General features: G+C 44.4%; 1 protein-coding gene across 6 annotated transcripts in view; it reads right to left on the reverse strand.

Annotated features, from left to right (window-relative positions):
- Positions 1-3,915: 3,915 nt before the first annotated feature.
- tp63 (tumor protein p63) overlaps positions 3,916-16,629 on the reverse strand; it is a gene marked incomplete at both ends in the record, with an annotated part of 63,109 nt that continues 50,395 nt past the window's right edge. For 3 of the 6 annotated variants that reach the window (XM_080833473.1, XM_080833472.1, XM_080833477.1), the window contains 10 exons: positions 3,916-4,212; positions 4,637-4,730; positions 5,445-5,595; positions 7,228-7,373; positions 13,667-13,791; positions 14,155-14,240; positions 14,601-14,737; positions 15,089-15,198; positions 15,842-15,957; positions 16,225-16,411. In XM_080833473.1, coding sequence (XP_080689599.1) covers positions 3,916-4,212; positions 4,637-4,730; positions 5,445-5,595; positions 7,228-7,373; positions 13,667-13,791; positions 14,155-14,240; positions 14,601-14,737; positions 15,089-15,198; positions 15,842-15,957; positions 16,225-16,411 — 1,449 coding nt within the window. Of the gene's footprint in view, positions 4,213-4,636; positions 4,731-5,444; positions 5,637-7,223; positions 7,443-13,666; positions 13,792-14,154; positions 14,241-14,600; positions 14,738-15,088; positions 15,199-15,841; positions 15,958-16,224; positions 16,412-16,629 lie in introns of all 6 variants that reach the window. The other 3 variants (XM_080833476.1, XM_080833475.1, XM_080833474.1) reach the window with 3 other exon arrangements.

The following is a 16,629-nucleotide window of genomic DNA, read 5'->3' on the forward strand; positions in this document are numbered from 1 at the left end:
ATACCAAAGTGAAAAGGAGGATGGTTGCACATCAGCTGAATACCACTCTTCACCTTATAAACAAAGCGTTTGAGTTGTTCCCTTACGTTTGTAAATAAATGCACTTATTCAAGCATTTCTGCACTTCAAGTTATTTAGGAAGAGGGACCCTCTTGTACTTTTTTGGGCCATACTTTCCGAATTCCTCAGTCATGCTAAACTAATTAATTACTTGTAAAGCTCCTATTTGAATGATGAGACACATTGCAGATTCCTATGGTTGTACAGTAAGCAGACAGTTGTCCTTTGGATACGTTTGTTTATATTCACCTTCTGCTGGGTTGGCTTAGTTGCGTATTCTCTCGGTTTGTGTCCTAAATAAAACTAGACTCAGTGGTGTAGTCCAGGGTATACGCAGGTATACGGAGTATACCCACTTCTTTTAAAGTCAGCATTGCGTATACCCAAGCCATGCTAACAAGGTTATAAGATTCATTCAGTGACATACTCACAACTGCATGACTAGTGTACAAACTCTTTAGGTAAAGGGTCCTTCCAAATGCATAAATATGATGGATCTGCATTTGTCTGAGATTGTGAAAAGGAAGTCTTTCAATGTCTGAGGAAGTGAAGAGAGGACTACCAAATGCCACCATGTTGTGAGATCTAAAATCACCAACTCCATGAAATCATTTAGCAGATTATACCTGATACAAAATGCATTACAGTTAAATGTAGAAGGCATGCAGTAAAACGTTGCTTGTCTGGGGAATCACATTGCATTTCTTTCATGCATGGTATGCTTGGTAATAAGAGTAATTTAAACAACGGGGCGACAGTGTTACAGGAGGTAGAGAAGTCGTTTAGTAATCAGAATGTTAGTTCGATTCCTCATTGTCGAAGCGTCCTTGAGCAAGACACTGAACCCCTAATTGCTCCTAATGTGCAGTGTGCCATCAGTGTAGATGTAAAATGTATGTACATCCTTGTAAGTCGTTCGGATGAAAGCGTCTGCTAAATTACTAAATGTAAATTTAAACACTACAAGTGTGGTTGGGCTGTGGTCCTTATTAACAAAAGCCTGCTAAGATCTATTTAAGGATCCGCTGCAATCTGACCAGCAGACCAAGTCTTTGAGAAGATGGGCCAATAGCTGAGAAGCCTACTATTAAATGACTACAGGGGCATGGAAGTGTGAGATGGGTGCGACTACTACTCACCACTGGGTTTCTCTGCCCCATCATCATTATCATGGTGTTCGTACAGTCCTGGCTCAATGCATGCTTCAAAGCCTCGGAACTCTCTCCCAACTCATAACTATCTCCATATAGTCCCTTTACAAAAACAATTCAATAACCTCTTTACTCTGCTCATTCATGTCAACATACCATTATGTCATCAGTTGCCCCCCAATATTCAGCCATTATTGTTGACTGTTTATGTCTCCAATCTATTGTTAATTTGGTTTTGTATGGGTTTATCATCACATTACTTTGTTTTGTAAAGCCTGACAGCAAAATACCTCAATAGTCCAGGCAAAATGGCCCATTTTGGAGCCAAAAATAGAATTAATTGTAAAATAATCATTTTCAGCATAGATCATTTCTATGAGGTGTCCAGAACAACATACTAAAAGAAATCCTAGTTGAGGAAATATGTTTAATTCTCATCAATCTGAGATGTGTGCTAATAATGCATGGCAAAAATACACCTCAACAATGTATTTTTTGCCTTTACTCCTATCAAAATAAAACTTGACACAATGAAAGTACCCATGAAAAGCAAAATCTTTTGTATTACAAGTTTCTTTGAAAATGAATTGTAATATGCAAATGAGCTATACACTAATCGAATATGCCCAAAATACACCCAAATAGGCTTAATTTTTTCCTTTATAAAAAAGGAATTGTATTACAAGTATTACAAGTTTCCTTTGAAATGAATTTGAATATGCACATGAGCGTCACACTTATTGAATATGTCTGATTGCATAGACAAAAACACCATACCCCTGGCAGGTACTACCAAGCCAGGCAGTTTTCAGGTTAGAGGCCAGTTTTAAAGCAACATTGCCATCTCCCATTGGCAGTAGGATGATTGGATGAAGATTGGGCCGATGTATTTGTCATAAATATGAATGGTGTTTCTGCCTATGGACATATTCAATAAGTGTGGAGCTCATGTGCATATTCAAATTAATTTCAAAAGAAACTTGTATACAGAAAACATTCCTTTTCATGGGTACTTTCATTGTGTAAAGTTTCATTTTGATAGGAGTAAAGGAAAAAATTACATTTTTAGGTGTATTTTTCCCATGCGTTATTAGCACACATCTCAGATTGAGAATTACACATATTTCCTCAACTAGGATTTCTTAGGACTTTTAGTATGTTGTTTTGGACCAAAAAATCTTTTACAATTAGTCTGTCGTAAAACGCTATTTTGCCTGGACTACAACCCATACCTTGAGACACACTTTCTGTGTACCTCTATGCATCAAAGTGCTAGCTCCATCTAGTGGCCAATTACTAGACTGAATCTGCTCAGCACCGACCGACCTACAGGCCTAGATATCCTGTGTTTTTGGTCTTGCAAAGGATGCTGGTCACTTTACAAGGGAAAAAAAACATTCAATTTCAGCTAATGATATTTTATTTATTTTTTTCCATTTATATCAAAATAAGTACATTAAAACATATTTACAATGAGTAAGAACAAAGAACCAGCTAAACCCAGGTACTGAAAATAAACTGTACAATGTACTACTTAAGCTTACCATTAGTAAGTATATCACTAAGTAGTAAGTCACAAATTCAGTACATTTGGAAAACCCAGGCAAACGCTATAACACAGGACACCTTAACTTGGTCTGTGAAAAAACTTGCTGGGCACCATCAATACAGTTTAACACATAAAAGACGTATAAAACAGTTCAATACTTTTGGACAAATTATTCTGTGAGCATGAACAGTTCTCAACAAATGCATTCCGTAATGATTTTTACAAGTGACAAATATATAGGCACAAGACAACTTGACTATATCAGTCTTAGACCACAATGCCACTGGCCGAGTAACACTTTGATAGGTGCAGATATCTTGAAATGTATACAATCAAAAGCCAGCAAATGCCAGCAAAAAAAAAAAAAAAAACAGAGATGAAGAAGCATCACTGAAAAACAGATAAACACAATAGTGTCATACTTACAGGAGCAGAAAAGCCCATAATATTTGAAATACTCTGATTTGGGTAAGGCAGAAACAGAGATGAACCCTGACATGCAGCATGGTTCACCAACAGAAGTCAAAGAGGACACCAACCAAGACCAGCCCGAAGCAAAAACAAACTACGGTTTTATTTGTAAGTGCTCTGTCTCCAAGAATATGGCAAAATAATACAACGTTCTACCGCAAAGCACCTTCTACCTATTGAGTCTTCTGTTAAGAAAGGGCCTCTTAATAGTATGACCAGATAAAAAAAAAAAAACAGAGGAAACAGATAAAAAAAAAATTGAACTATGGAAAATAAGTGCACTTTATTAGCAAACATCTTTTTTTTTCTTTTTTTCGACATAACGTAAAATGTGAGCTATATATATATATACTGCAGCACCTGAAATGCTGAGGAAGGCAATGGCACAGGGTGTGTGGAAATGTGCTTGATGGACAGGGTGTGAAATGTGGAAGAGTAGAAATGCATGTAAGACATACAGAAATGTTTATCTAGGTGCAAAAGACTAAAATATATGTCCACCACAAAGGTGTATGTATGTGTGTTGGTGAGCCTGTGTGCGTCAGTGTCGGAGCGCCTGTGTGTGTGTGTGTGTGTGTGTGTGTGTGTGTGTGTGTGTATGTGTGTGTGTGCATCTCTCTCTCTCTCACACTCTCTCTCTCTCTCACTCTCTCTTTGTATATGTGTGTGTGGATGTGTGGGCGCTCACTCCCCCTCCTCTTTGATGCGCTGCTGCTTGTTGCGTCTGGAGTCTAGGTCGAAGGAGAAGTCTGACCAGTCGTCGCGCGGCGGGAAGGAGATGGTCTGGCGCAGCGTGAAGCGCACGGCATCGATGACCCGCTCGCCGCGCGCCTCCGTGGACCCCACGCTGACGGTGGACGCCCCACTGGAGGTGCGCAGGATGTGGGGAGGAGGGGAGAACTCCATGTTCTGACGGTGCTCCATGATCCCCTTCCAGATGATGTGCTGGAAATCGGCCGGGATCTTCAGCCTGGAGAGATCCTGAGGAACACAGACGTGCGCGGCATGTTAGTCAGGACACGAGAGGGCGCCGCTGGCAGAATAAGCACGCTTCAGCATGGTATGTTTCTCCTCTGGAGCGCCTCTGCACAAACCTACAGCTGATGCCACAGCAATCAGTCAAGTTCTATTGCCGAACAAGCCGAAAGTATTCGGTGAGAAGAACAACGTATAGTTTGGAGGAGGAAAATGTGTGATTGAAAGTGTTGTGATCTAAATGTGCTCTTAAAAGCTTGATATTCCCCAAGGCGTCCTTCATGTAACTTAGCATTCTGGATAGCGCGGGTTGGCTGACAGAGCAGGCCCTCTGATTGACAAAGCATGACCATTCAACACAAACAGAAACCTATGCCTTCCAGCTGGACAGGAAGGCATGAGAGCTGCAGGACACTGCCGTGCTTCTCACCTCCATATTGTAGTTTTCAATCTGGTAGATGTTGATCAAGCCTTGAGCTGTAAAGTAGTCCAAGCAGGCTGAGCATCCCAGCCGCAAAAGAAAGCTGTAATGGTCAATGTGAAGGACGATGTGAACAACATAACGCCATCACTAGCAAATCATCATCAGACTGGAGCTAATGGTTTGGTTCTGTGAGTATTTCCCTTGAAAACGCTTAAATGCAGTAACAGACTATCAGACTTTGCTATGTGTTATGGATTTTGTTCTGATCTGAATCCCACTGTTAATACTCCAGCATGTGTATTTGAGAGAAGAGGAGAGACATATGATGTAGATGAAGTATGGAGAAGATGTGAGGGGGGACAGCAAAACAGAACTGCAGAGGTAGAGAGACTACAGCAGAGCATGAGAGGAGAAGAGAGATGCATGGTGAAGAGCTATGCAGGGCAGAGAGGAGAGGGGAAAGGAGAACATGAGAAGTGAGGAGATTGGAGAAGAGGAAAGGTACACTGAGGAAAGGGGAAGAGGTGAGGAAGAGATGTACTGAGAAGAGAGGAGATGAGAGAAGAGGAAATGAGAGGAGGTGAGATGAGATTAGAAAAGTGAAGAGAAGAGAAAAAAAGAAAAGAAAAGAGAAGAGGATAGAAGCAGAGAAGAGAAGAAAAGAGGAGAGGAGATGAGAGGAGAGGGGAGGAGAGAAGAGGAGAGGAGAGGAGAGGAGAGGAGAGGAGAGGAGAGGAGAGGAGAGGAGAGGAGAGGACAGGACAGGAGAGGAGAAGAGATGAGGAAATGTGACTAGTGACTAGCGGTGGTGTACCTGGCGATGCTGCTGTCCATGGGGTAGGGTGGCGGAGGCGTGCAGTGGGACGAGGGCAGCATGGGTAGCTGGTTCTGCAGGTTGTGGGTGGGGCTCAGAGCACTCATGTCTGTGTTCATGCCAGGGATGTGGGCACTCATCATGGGGCTCACTGAGGACGAGGCAAGAGAGGGGTCAGAGGTCAGATATTCACTCAGCACGTCCCACCAGCCTCAACAAACACATCACACCAAACACACTCAACACAACACGCACAGAGAAGGTCAGTTATTTACTCATCACAACACAACACACACAGACAATGGGCCTTACACAGGTGTTACACGGCACACACACCAAGGGCTACCCCATAGAACAGTGGTCCCCAATTATTTTTCCCCAAGGGCCAAATTATGTAAAGCAAGTGAGGCTGAGGGCCAACAACCCCCCCCCCCCCCCCCCCCCCCAAAAAAATGACAGCGGTTAAAACAAATAACAGTTTTTATTAGTGCTGTCAAACGATTAAAATATTTAATCACGATTAATCGCAAATTAATTAATCACAAATTTTATTTGAATGCTCTTATCATGGAAAAGTGGATTGGCTTGCTTTATGCAATGTTTTATTTTATTGAAAAACAACATTGCCAAACAGGGGTGTACAAAATAAAATTATAAAGTGCACATTTCAGACTCTGCTGAAAAGCTGCCCGTTGACATTTTCAGACAACAGTGAAGCTCGCTTCTTTTGCACAACTTTTAAAAGGTAAACTTTCTATTCAGAAGCTTTTTATCAAACATTTCGCCGTATCGCGCTCACCATCACTCAAACCGTAACGTTAGCCTACTACACAGTTTGCGAGGCCAAAAAGAACGTTAATCTTAAAAAAAAAAAAAATCTTTTTTTTTTTTTTTTTTTTTTTTACGACGTCGCGGGCCAAAAATGTGCCGTACCCGGGCCGGATCTGGCCCACGGGCCGCCATTTGGGGACCACTGCCTTAGAAGATCAAGAACACACCACACACACACACACACAGAACACAGAGTGTAGGTTCCGTGACACAACTGTGATAGTTTGTCTAAGGCAAGCAATCTAAAACAGCCAGCAGGTTTGCGTATGTGACAGGGGTAGAGGCCCCAGTGATCACTTACACACCAAACACAAACGCACTCACACGCGCACACACACACACACACACACACAAATAGGATTTCTCACAGGGGTCAGACTACTTGAGAGAGTGACAGCAGGAGGAAAAGTATACTTGAGTCCCAGGACACAGACACAAACACACACACACATGGGCCCGGGAGCTGTGTTCTGACTGAGGGGGATCTGTTCACAGCGGATCACATTCATACATGAGCACATGAACAGGACGACACATGTCAGAGAGAGAAAGGAGAGAAGAGGAGGACTCCAGGCAACACGTGCCCAAACAAGAATGGCCTCTCACTCATCTTCCTATCTCTCTCTCTCTCTCTCTCTCTCTCTCTCTCTCTCTCTCTCCCTCGCTCATCTTTCAATCTCTCTCTCTCTGTCTGTCAGCCACCTCCCCCCTCCCACACACCCACCCAAAGGGTCCTGGGAGGTAGACGGAGAGAGTAGGAACAGTACTACTACTCTACCACAGCTACTTTGACAGACACACACACACACACAAATGCACAAATGCACAAGCACACACTAAAGATACAAAACTGAAAGTCCACTTTCACAGACACAGACATTAAACACACACACACAAACACACACCACACACACACACACACACACACCCAAGGTGTTGTGGGCCCACTTACTGTCGGTGAGTCCCGAGGCCATGCTGGACGGCGTGAGGGAGTTGCGCTGCAGAGGGTTAATGAGCTGGCTGACTGAGGGGAGCTTGTTGACTTTGCCGTGGGGCGGGGAGCAGGAGCCGAAGTTGGGCTGGGTGGGCAGGTTGCTCCTGGGGCAGAGAGGAGGAGGAGGAGGAGGAGCACACGGGCTGTAAGTCTGACTGCCCAACAAATCCCATCTTAAACAACAGAGAAGGTTCCATGGTTAGTAGAACCCAACATACAGTCAAGATGCTCGGGCTGGGGCCTTTTTGGAGCATCTTGTTTTCCTAAGACTGGTCAAACATCACTCAGACCATCCTGGTCAATGTGCACTATTGACCTTTTTATCCTTATTTGATCAATAATTAGGTCATCTTTGTCTGGTCCCTTCTAAAGTGGTAGTCTGTTTGTTAACATGTGAGTGTTTGTGTAGTTTGTTTTTTGCCTTGGCTCATAGCATGTCTGTGGTTTCTGGCTTGTCACACTGACCCAGAACAGAACACTTTGGTACAGACGGAAAAAGGAAAGAGAAAAATGAAAGTGACAGAAAATTGAAGAAGGTCTTATGTGGAGTAAAAGACAGAAGAAGTAAAAATGTGCTTTTCATGTATCTCTGGGAAGGTATTCGAGGAAGAGGTTCCATACTAGAAATAGCAGGGTGGGAATATACAGTGGGGAAAATAAGTATTTGAACCCCTGCCGACTTCGCAAGTTTGACCACTTGCAAAGAAATGTGTGATCTAGAATTGAAATGGTAGGTGTATTTTAACAGTGAGAAACAGAATATCAACAAAAAAATCCAGAAAACTGCATTTTATAAGATTTATGACTTTATTTGCATTTGATGCAAAAAATAAGTATTTGAACCCCCAAGCAAACAGCAATAATTCTGGCTCCCAAAGGCCAGTTATGTGCCCAAAAAGCACACAGATTAGTCCTCATTAGGTCTAACAAGGTATACCTGATCTCAACTGGTGACCTGTATAAAAGAAACCTGTCCAAAGAATCTTACTTCACACCTTCAACCTCACCACCATGGGCAAGACCAAAGAGCTGTCCAAGGACGTCAGAGATAAGATTGTAGACCTGCACAAGGCTGGAATTGGCTACAAAACCACCGGCAAGCAGCTTGGTGAGAAGCAGATAACTATTGGTGCGATTATTCATAAATGGAAGCAACACCAAACAACTGTCACCCACTCTAGGTCTGGGGCTCCATGCAAGATATCCCCTCGTGCGGAATCAGTGATCATTCGAAAGGTGCAGAATAACCCCAGAACTACACAGGGGGAGCTTGTGAATGATCTCAAGGCAGCTGGGACCGGAGTCACCAAGAAAACCATTGGCAACACACCACGCCGTAATTTTTTGAAGTACTGCAGCACTCGCAAGGTCCCCCTGCTCAAGGAAGCGCATGTACAGGGCCATCTGAAGTTTACCATTGCACACTTGAATGATTCTAGGGAGGATTGGGAGACAGAATGTGGTCAGATGATACCAAAATCAAGCTCTTTGGCATCAACTCGACTTGCCGTGTTTGACAGGGGGGGCAATGCTGAATATGACCCCAAGAGTACATCATACCCACCATCAAGCATGGAGGTGGAAACATTATGCTTTGGGGCTGTTTCTCTGCCAAGGGTACAGGACGACTACACCGCATCAAGGGGACTATGGATGGGGCCATGTAACATGGAATATTGGGCTTGAATCTCATTCCCTCATTCCCTCCCATTGAAAACACAACCTTAAAGATTTGGAGAGGATCTGGAAAGAGGAGTGGACCAAAATTCCTCCTGAGATGTTTGTAAACCTGGTGACCAACTACAAGAAACGTCTGACGTCTGTGTTTGCCAATAAGGGTTATTCCACCAAGTCCTAAGTCATTTTTGTCGGTCAGTTTTGGGGGTTCAAATACTTATTTTTTGCATCAAATGCAAATAAAGTCACAAATGTTATAAAATGCATTTTTCTGGATTTTTTTGTTGATATTCTGTTTCTCACTGTTAATATACACCTACCATTACAATTATAGATCACACATTTCTTTGCAAGTGGCCAAACTTGTGAAATCGCAAGGGGTTCAAATACTTATTTTCCCCACTGTAACTTATAGCACTTGTTTAGGTTTGCATTTACAGATGAACGTTACCAAAAAAAAAATCTAATTGTTATATCACAAGATTTATCACAACATTCATGTGTAATTGCATATGAATCAGGTGAGAAAAGATCAGACTTGGGAAAAGGTGAGGACACAGAGTCAGATGGAAGAAAGTTCAACAACAGAGAGGAACATTTATTGAGTATACACAAAAGTGCAAGAGCCTTAATGTCACAAAATTATATATTTTTTTAAACATTAACGACAAAAAAACATTCATTGTCATCCTCTCATATGCCTTTTAAACAAAACGATATGCTTTTATTTTCTTTAAGAAAATACGCAAAAAAAAAGAGAGAAAAACAATCAAATCAATCTTAGAGAGAGAGAAACGAAACTGTCCCGCAGTGATAGAATATAACATGACCAGCATAATCTTATCCATAAAGTTTTACCCCAAACAAACCCAACCAATACCACTTGAGTCCAGCTCCAACTTTGAGACACAGGGCAAAAGCGCAGTAGGAAATGACAGAGGATTTCACTTATCTTTAAAAAAGTCCCAAAGAGTGACTATAGTATGAGTCCCACAGACAACAAAACACGGAAGCTTGGTTCCCGGCCTACTTCAACCTCCCACACTCACCAGGGAAGGGAAGTGGCCAGCTCTGAGGCTGTTCTGACTGTGTGCAATGTAGTTTTTTTGTGCAATACCAGCAGGTATTATATTAATTTATAAACTACACATCTGAAACTACAGGAAGTAGAGAAAATTCAGCATTCTAAGAGATTTGTACATTATGAAAACTGCCTGAGTAAAACCAGACATCTGCTAATCAATATATGACACACATTAGCTACATAAAAAAACAATCTTTTAAAAACAGCCATGCAAAGTGTTGTGTCTTTTTTAACCTTTGGGGTCTGAAAAGACCCTACATTAAGAACATTCATTCTTCACGTGTAAAAGGTGTAGAGGAGTGTGGCGCAGTCACCTAGGGTTGTTCACTTGATCCTTAGTGGAACACACTACCTTGAGTGAACTGAACCTCTACGTGGGTAACTGCAGGAGCTGGAGTTTACTGTTGTTCTATTCCAATGGTGGAGAAACACAGAGAGGAGTCCAGAGGAAGGAATGGGGCAGATGATGATGGCACGAGAGGAAGAGGAAGGAGCAAAGATGAAGGGGTGCAGAGAAGTAGAGTTGAGTGCAGTCTGCGGAGGAGGAAGAGGAGGAGCAGGGGGAGGAAGAGAAGGAGCAGGTAGAGGAAGAGGAGCAGCAAGTGGAGAAAGAGGAGAGGGATGAGATGCTGACCCGTGGGGTCAGTGCAGTGGGAGCAGCAGGTGGAGGACGAGGAGCAGCAGGCGGAGGACGAGGAGGAAGAGGAGCAGCAGGTGGAGGATGAGGAGGAGACTGAGCCCAGGAGGAGGAAGAGGAGGAGACCGAGCCGTGAAGGAGGCCAGCGCAGAGCAGGAGCAGAGCAGGAATGTGAGTGGGGGAGCCTCAGGAGGAGCTGCAGTGCCTCTTCTGATCACTCGCCGGCTCCAACAGCTCGGAGCGCAGGCGGGCTTTTAGCAGACTGCACACCACACACCGTCACCAAGGAGACAGAGAGGAAGAGAGGGAAAGAGAGAGGGAGAGGGAGAGAGGAAGAGAGAGGGAGAGGGAGAGAGAGAGAGGGAGAGGAGAAAACACAGACAAAGACAGAAAGACAGAGAAGAGGAAACTTATAGATGATTGTGACAAAAGTAATTTGATAAAAGAGTAAAATATGGAAACAGCTCCAAATATGCAGGTAGAGAAAACAGAATATTCTAGAGAGAAGGAGGGTCATGGGGAAAGTCAGGAGAAATCAAAACACACACCTTCAGACAGACCGACCGCCATGAAGAAGTGATGACAACCAGGGGAAGGAACAGAAATATTTACAAAGGAGGTTTGGGACCAGGTCTAATAATTTGATGCATTAGATGCATAGTTAGAGCAGAATGTGTCAGACCAGAGATGGAACTTTACTCTTGAGTCTGCAGTCCCACATTCAGATAGAAGAATCAGTCATCAAAAGTAAGTGTCAAGATTTTAAAGAATGGTGCTTGACGAATGTTAAGCATCCATATCTCATATTATTATAAAACTTTAAAACTAAAGTCATGGTTGTATAATACTTAATGCCCGTAACTATTCGACATGAATTGATGTGCGTGATTTAAACTGAATTCAGAAAGTGACCACATGGTGGCACTACAGCTTAACTATAGAGGCTCATTTAAGCGGCGGTGGAAGGAAGAAGAATTTGCGGCGACGAGAAAACAGTTGGAGTGAAAAAAAGACAGAGACATGATCATCTAAAACAGCTGGTACTTTTTATTAGGCACAGTGGGAAGAGCAGCTTGTGGATGTTAGGAGAGAAGCAGAAAAGAAAAGAGGAGAAAAGAGGAGAGGCAGAACCTTCAGGCATGCAAGAGAAGAAGACCAAAAAGATAAACACTGAGGATACACAACTACTCAAGGTATCTGCCTTTCAAACACAACACACATGGTACACGTCCAAAATAAAATACGACTGAACATCTGCTCCATCCTTTAGATTAAAACACATCTTTCTGCTGAGGTACAATAGACAGCACTGAGGCTACCCTGACGTCTATCTACTGGCACAGGAAAGTTGAATCCCATGAGAAAAACAGCTCTACTGCGTGTAAATCTCTCCTAATGGGGATCCTAATGGCTACCTGGCTCCTAGCCTCACCTAGTCATCTGCACAAACTCTTGTTCCCGCGCAATAAAACCCTCATAGCCTCTTTGACCTCTTCGTCCACACTGAAACCCCTGAGAGAAACGAGCGCTGAGAACCAGGCTGCACTGTGACTACACTACACACACACACACACACACACACACACACACACAACCTCAGTAGCGGGCTTCTGTCAGCTTCCTTAATGAGGAACGCCACGGATAAGCAGTTATTATTATAGGGCGTTTAAACACACAGTTCAAAGCTATAATTTACATATCCCTCACTCAAGTCTTTTTTTGTTTCCCTCGTCATCGTGCCCTCCCCCACTTCATTTATCTCTTCTTTTCTCTCTCTCTCTCTCCCTCGCTCATTCTCTAGGCCTCACCACAGAGGGCTGAGTCTCACGGCCTGAGAGAGTGGGGATCCATCTCCAGCCCAGGAGTATCTGGAGCTCAGGGAGCTGAGAGCTCCACCTGTCTGGAGGCTGAAAGGGCTTTAACTGGTGGCTGAGGCTGGCCGGAGGCCAAGGGGAGTGTGTGTTTGTGTGTGTGTGTGTGTGTGGGTGTGTGTGTGGGTGTTTGTGTGCGTGCACGTGCGTGTGCGTGTGTTTGTGTGTTTGTGTGTGTGTGTGTGTGTGTGTGTGTGTGTGTGTGTGTGTGTGTGTGTGTGTGTGTGTGTGTGTGTGTGTTTGTATGTGTGTGGGTGAGAGGGGGGGGTTGACAGATGGCTCCAGCACAGGTCTTCTCTGTTCTTGAGGCAAGGTACACCCTTTTGTCACGGCGCATATTAAAAAAGTATGATGCAAACGGCAGTCACGGTTCACTCAATGCTTAGTAACTGTGTGCAAAGCAAAGCTGAAGCTCGGGTGGCCAGGCCTTGCTGACGCGAGAAGAAAAGAATACGGATCAGCTTGAGCGTTCTGCTCAGGTACAGTCTGCCAGGTTATCTTCAGGACACTTCATGCTCTGTCTCTTCACACTCATGCAATTTTACAGCTCGCGCCATCCAAAAGCCCAATACTTAGTATAACTCACACACACACACACACACACACACACACACACACACACACACACACACACACACACACACACACACACACACAAGCAAGCAATACTCAGGGAATCTTTTTAAGGGTATTTCCCTGAGGTGACACTTCAATGCATTAGTCTGCATACCTCGCCTTTCAAATGTCAAGCCAAAGCACCGGTGCCTAATAAGGTCACATCCATTACACAAAATGGCAAGCAGGCAGGCAACAGCAAACACAGCAGTAACATGGTAACAGCCAAGGCAAAAGAGAAAAAAATCAGCACACAAGGGTGGACCTTGCTGATGGATCTTAGGGTGTAGAGTAAGTGTTGTGATTATGTGGTTATGAAAGGGATGTCCTGTTGCACGCACTATTTTGCTCTTAGTGCCTGTCTTTCTTTATTTTCTATTTATTTGTTCGCTCTTTGTCCCTCTCTCTCTCAACACGCTTCAGAGATATACTCAGAGATATACTCACTGCTTCTGTCCCTCTCTCTCTCTCTCTCTCAGCACGCTTCAGAGATATACTCAGAGATGTACTCACTGTTTCTGCAGGAGGCTCTGCTGCTGCTGCCTGTACGACTCTATAGTGTGCTGAGGCAGAAACTGCATGAGCTCCAGGGACTCTTTGATTTTCACCAAAATCTCATAGATTTCACGCCCTTTAATCTGTGAGGGAGAGACAGACAGAGACAGACAGAGAGAGTATGAGTCAGGGCCTCTTAAAGCCACTTTTCATGTCGGCCTCATCAAAGAGGCAGCTCTCTGAGGGCACGCAAGAATTCACTTCATATGATGCGTCAAAAGGTACAGTGTACTTAACAGTTAATGAATGGAAAATCACAACATACTTTTTAGTTATAAGATATGCCTGGGGTTAGGGAAAGAGTTTTAGGTTTAAGGTTGAAGAGAAGTACATTGTATTATTTTGAACCTAGGGAAGCATACGGTGATTGGGACATTTCATATCAAGAGTGACAGGATGTTGTGATTTTGAAGGATAGTTCATAGAGGTCTGAAGCAGCGACTCACAGGCAAATATAAAACCTCGTCGTCAGTAGATCTTCTCTTCTTGATGGAGGACACCTGTATCCCGTGGGATGCCTGGCGGTAGTTGGCTGATGGACAGACAGAGACACGATGTCAAAGTGTGCTCTGTGTCTATGAGTGGGACACTGTGTGCAAGCAACAGGGGGAGCAAACAACACCAGAGGAAGAAAGAAGACCGAATCTCACCAGGCAGCATGCATCCATGTTGAATAAGGGTGTCTGAGAGAGTATGTGTGTGTGTGAGAGAGAGAGAGAGTGTTGAGGGAAGAGAGTGTGTGTGAGAGAGAGTGTGTGTGTGTTGAGAAGAGAGTGTGTGTGTGTCTGAGAGAGAGAGTGTGTGTGTGTTGAGAGAAGAGAGTGTGTGTTGAGAGAAGAGAGTGTGTGTGAGGTTAAAGCAAGACCCGTCACCAGCCCCCTACGCTACTTACGGCGTTTCGTACCCTCACTGCTCTTTGATCCGTCCGTGACGTGCTGCTTGCGGATGCTGTCCTCGTCCGCCTTGCGGTCGCGTCCAGGACAGGCGCAGATCCTCGCCTCAAAGCACCGCCGACCCAACACCTGGCCACTGGAAGAGGACATGCAGAGAGAGAGAGGGGCAGAGAGAGAAAGAGAGAGAGAGAGAGATAGAGAGAGATAGAGAAAGGGAGAGGGGGCAGAGAAAGAGAAGGAATATTACATTTTCTAGATCAATAAAACAGGTTAAAAAATACTTCTTTCACGTAATGAATATGATACACCCTTAGAACCATAGAAGAGTGGTTGCCAAGTGTAAGGTGGCATCCTATTTTGCCACTGTTGTGTTCATGTAAACACCATGCAACCTGAATTGCCAGATCAATGAAATACAAGATCAGCAAACATGTCTTTTTAAGACCAGAATGGTGTCACATAGTTGAAGACAGGAAGTGGGCCGTACTCTCTGGTCTCCAAGGTGACGATGATGAGGATGGGGCGTCGGTTCATCCCTCCCACGCAGCTGGAGTTGCACATGAAGTTGTACAGGATGGTTGTGAACTCTGTTCCCACCTGCACAGAGCACAGCACCAGAGGAAGACGTCAGGCACAGGCACCAAACTATTTACTCAGCATGTGTGTGTACACTTATTATGGCTCCCAAACAAACAGATGATGTGTGTGTGTGTGTGTGTGTGTGTGTGTGTGTTGGGGGGGGGGGGGTAAATCAGCTTGTTTTAGAGCCAGTGTTTAGGAAGTGTATTGCTTAATTTAATACCATAAACAAACACACACAAACACACACAAACACACACACACACACACACACACACACACACACACAGGAGATCAGGTGGGGAAACAGGTTAGGTGGCTGGATTAGTCTGAGAGTAATAAGCAGAGTGTGTGCTCTCAGCTCTCAGACAGGAGAGGGGTCTTTCAGGGACACAGACCCACCAGAGGAACACCTGGTCCAGAGGGCTGGGAGAAGGGAGGGGGTCTCTGCCCCCCCCATCATCATGACCCCTGTCTGTTTCAGAGAAGGTCAACAGCTTTACCAGCGGCTGCGGCCCGCACCTCTGAGTTATGAGCCCCAATAGTGGTGGGGTAATAACCAGGTGTCAGAGTGAGGGGGCTTCAGGGCAAGAGTCGTGGAGGTGTGTGTGTGTGTGTGTGGGGTGGGGGGTAGGAGTGTAGGAGGGGTGAAGGGTCTGACCTGGGGCGGCTCATAGGGCACTAGAACGCTCTGGCGCCCCGTTATGGAGTCCTCCATGTACTGGGCGTGGCTGTTGCCCTCCACCCGAATCAGGTGGCTGGGAGGAGCAATTTGACCTGGAATTAAAGAAGAACACTTTGGTCAAACACACACAAAAACTCCACATCAACAAAACAACGACTCATAAGAGTAACGTTTGTGACGGACTCGCGTGTTTGTTCAGGCCTTGTGCGGCGTACAGCACTTTGAGACACACACACACACACACACACACACACACACACACACACACACACACACACACACACACACACATCTATTGTTAATGACGCTGCATGAATGAATGTTGTGTGTGATCTACGATGCTGAGGCGGGCGACTGACCGTCGTTGAACTCGCGACTCAGCTCGTGGTTGGGGCAACGCTTCACAACCTCGGTCACGTGCTCGGCCTTCTTGTAGACGGGCATGGCCCGGATCACGGCCCCCTGGGGCGGATTGGTCAGAACCTTGATCTGGATCGGGCACGTCTTGGCGATCTGACAGTACAGCTTCTTCAGTTCTGTAGAGTACTGCAGGCACAGGAGACCAAAAGGTCAGAAACAAACAAACACAAACCAAAACAAACAAATAAACAAAGTACATAAATACAAATATTGGCTTTATTGGCTTTATGAATGAACAAAAAATAACAAATGTTGCATACAAATATATCAATGTTCCAACTTCATAACAACTTTAGTCTTAATGCTATAACTATATATATACAGTACTGTGCAAAAGTTTTAGG

This window comes from Sprattus sprattus (genome assembly GCF_963457725.1).
Source record: "Sprattus sprattus genome assembly, chromosome: 2".
Classification (NCBI taxonomy): domain Eukaryota; kingdom Metazoa; phylum Chordata; class Actinopteri; order Clupeiformes; family Clupeidae; genus Sprattus; species Sprattus sprattus.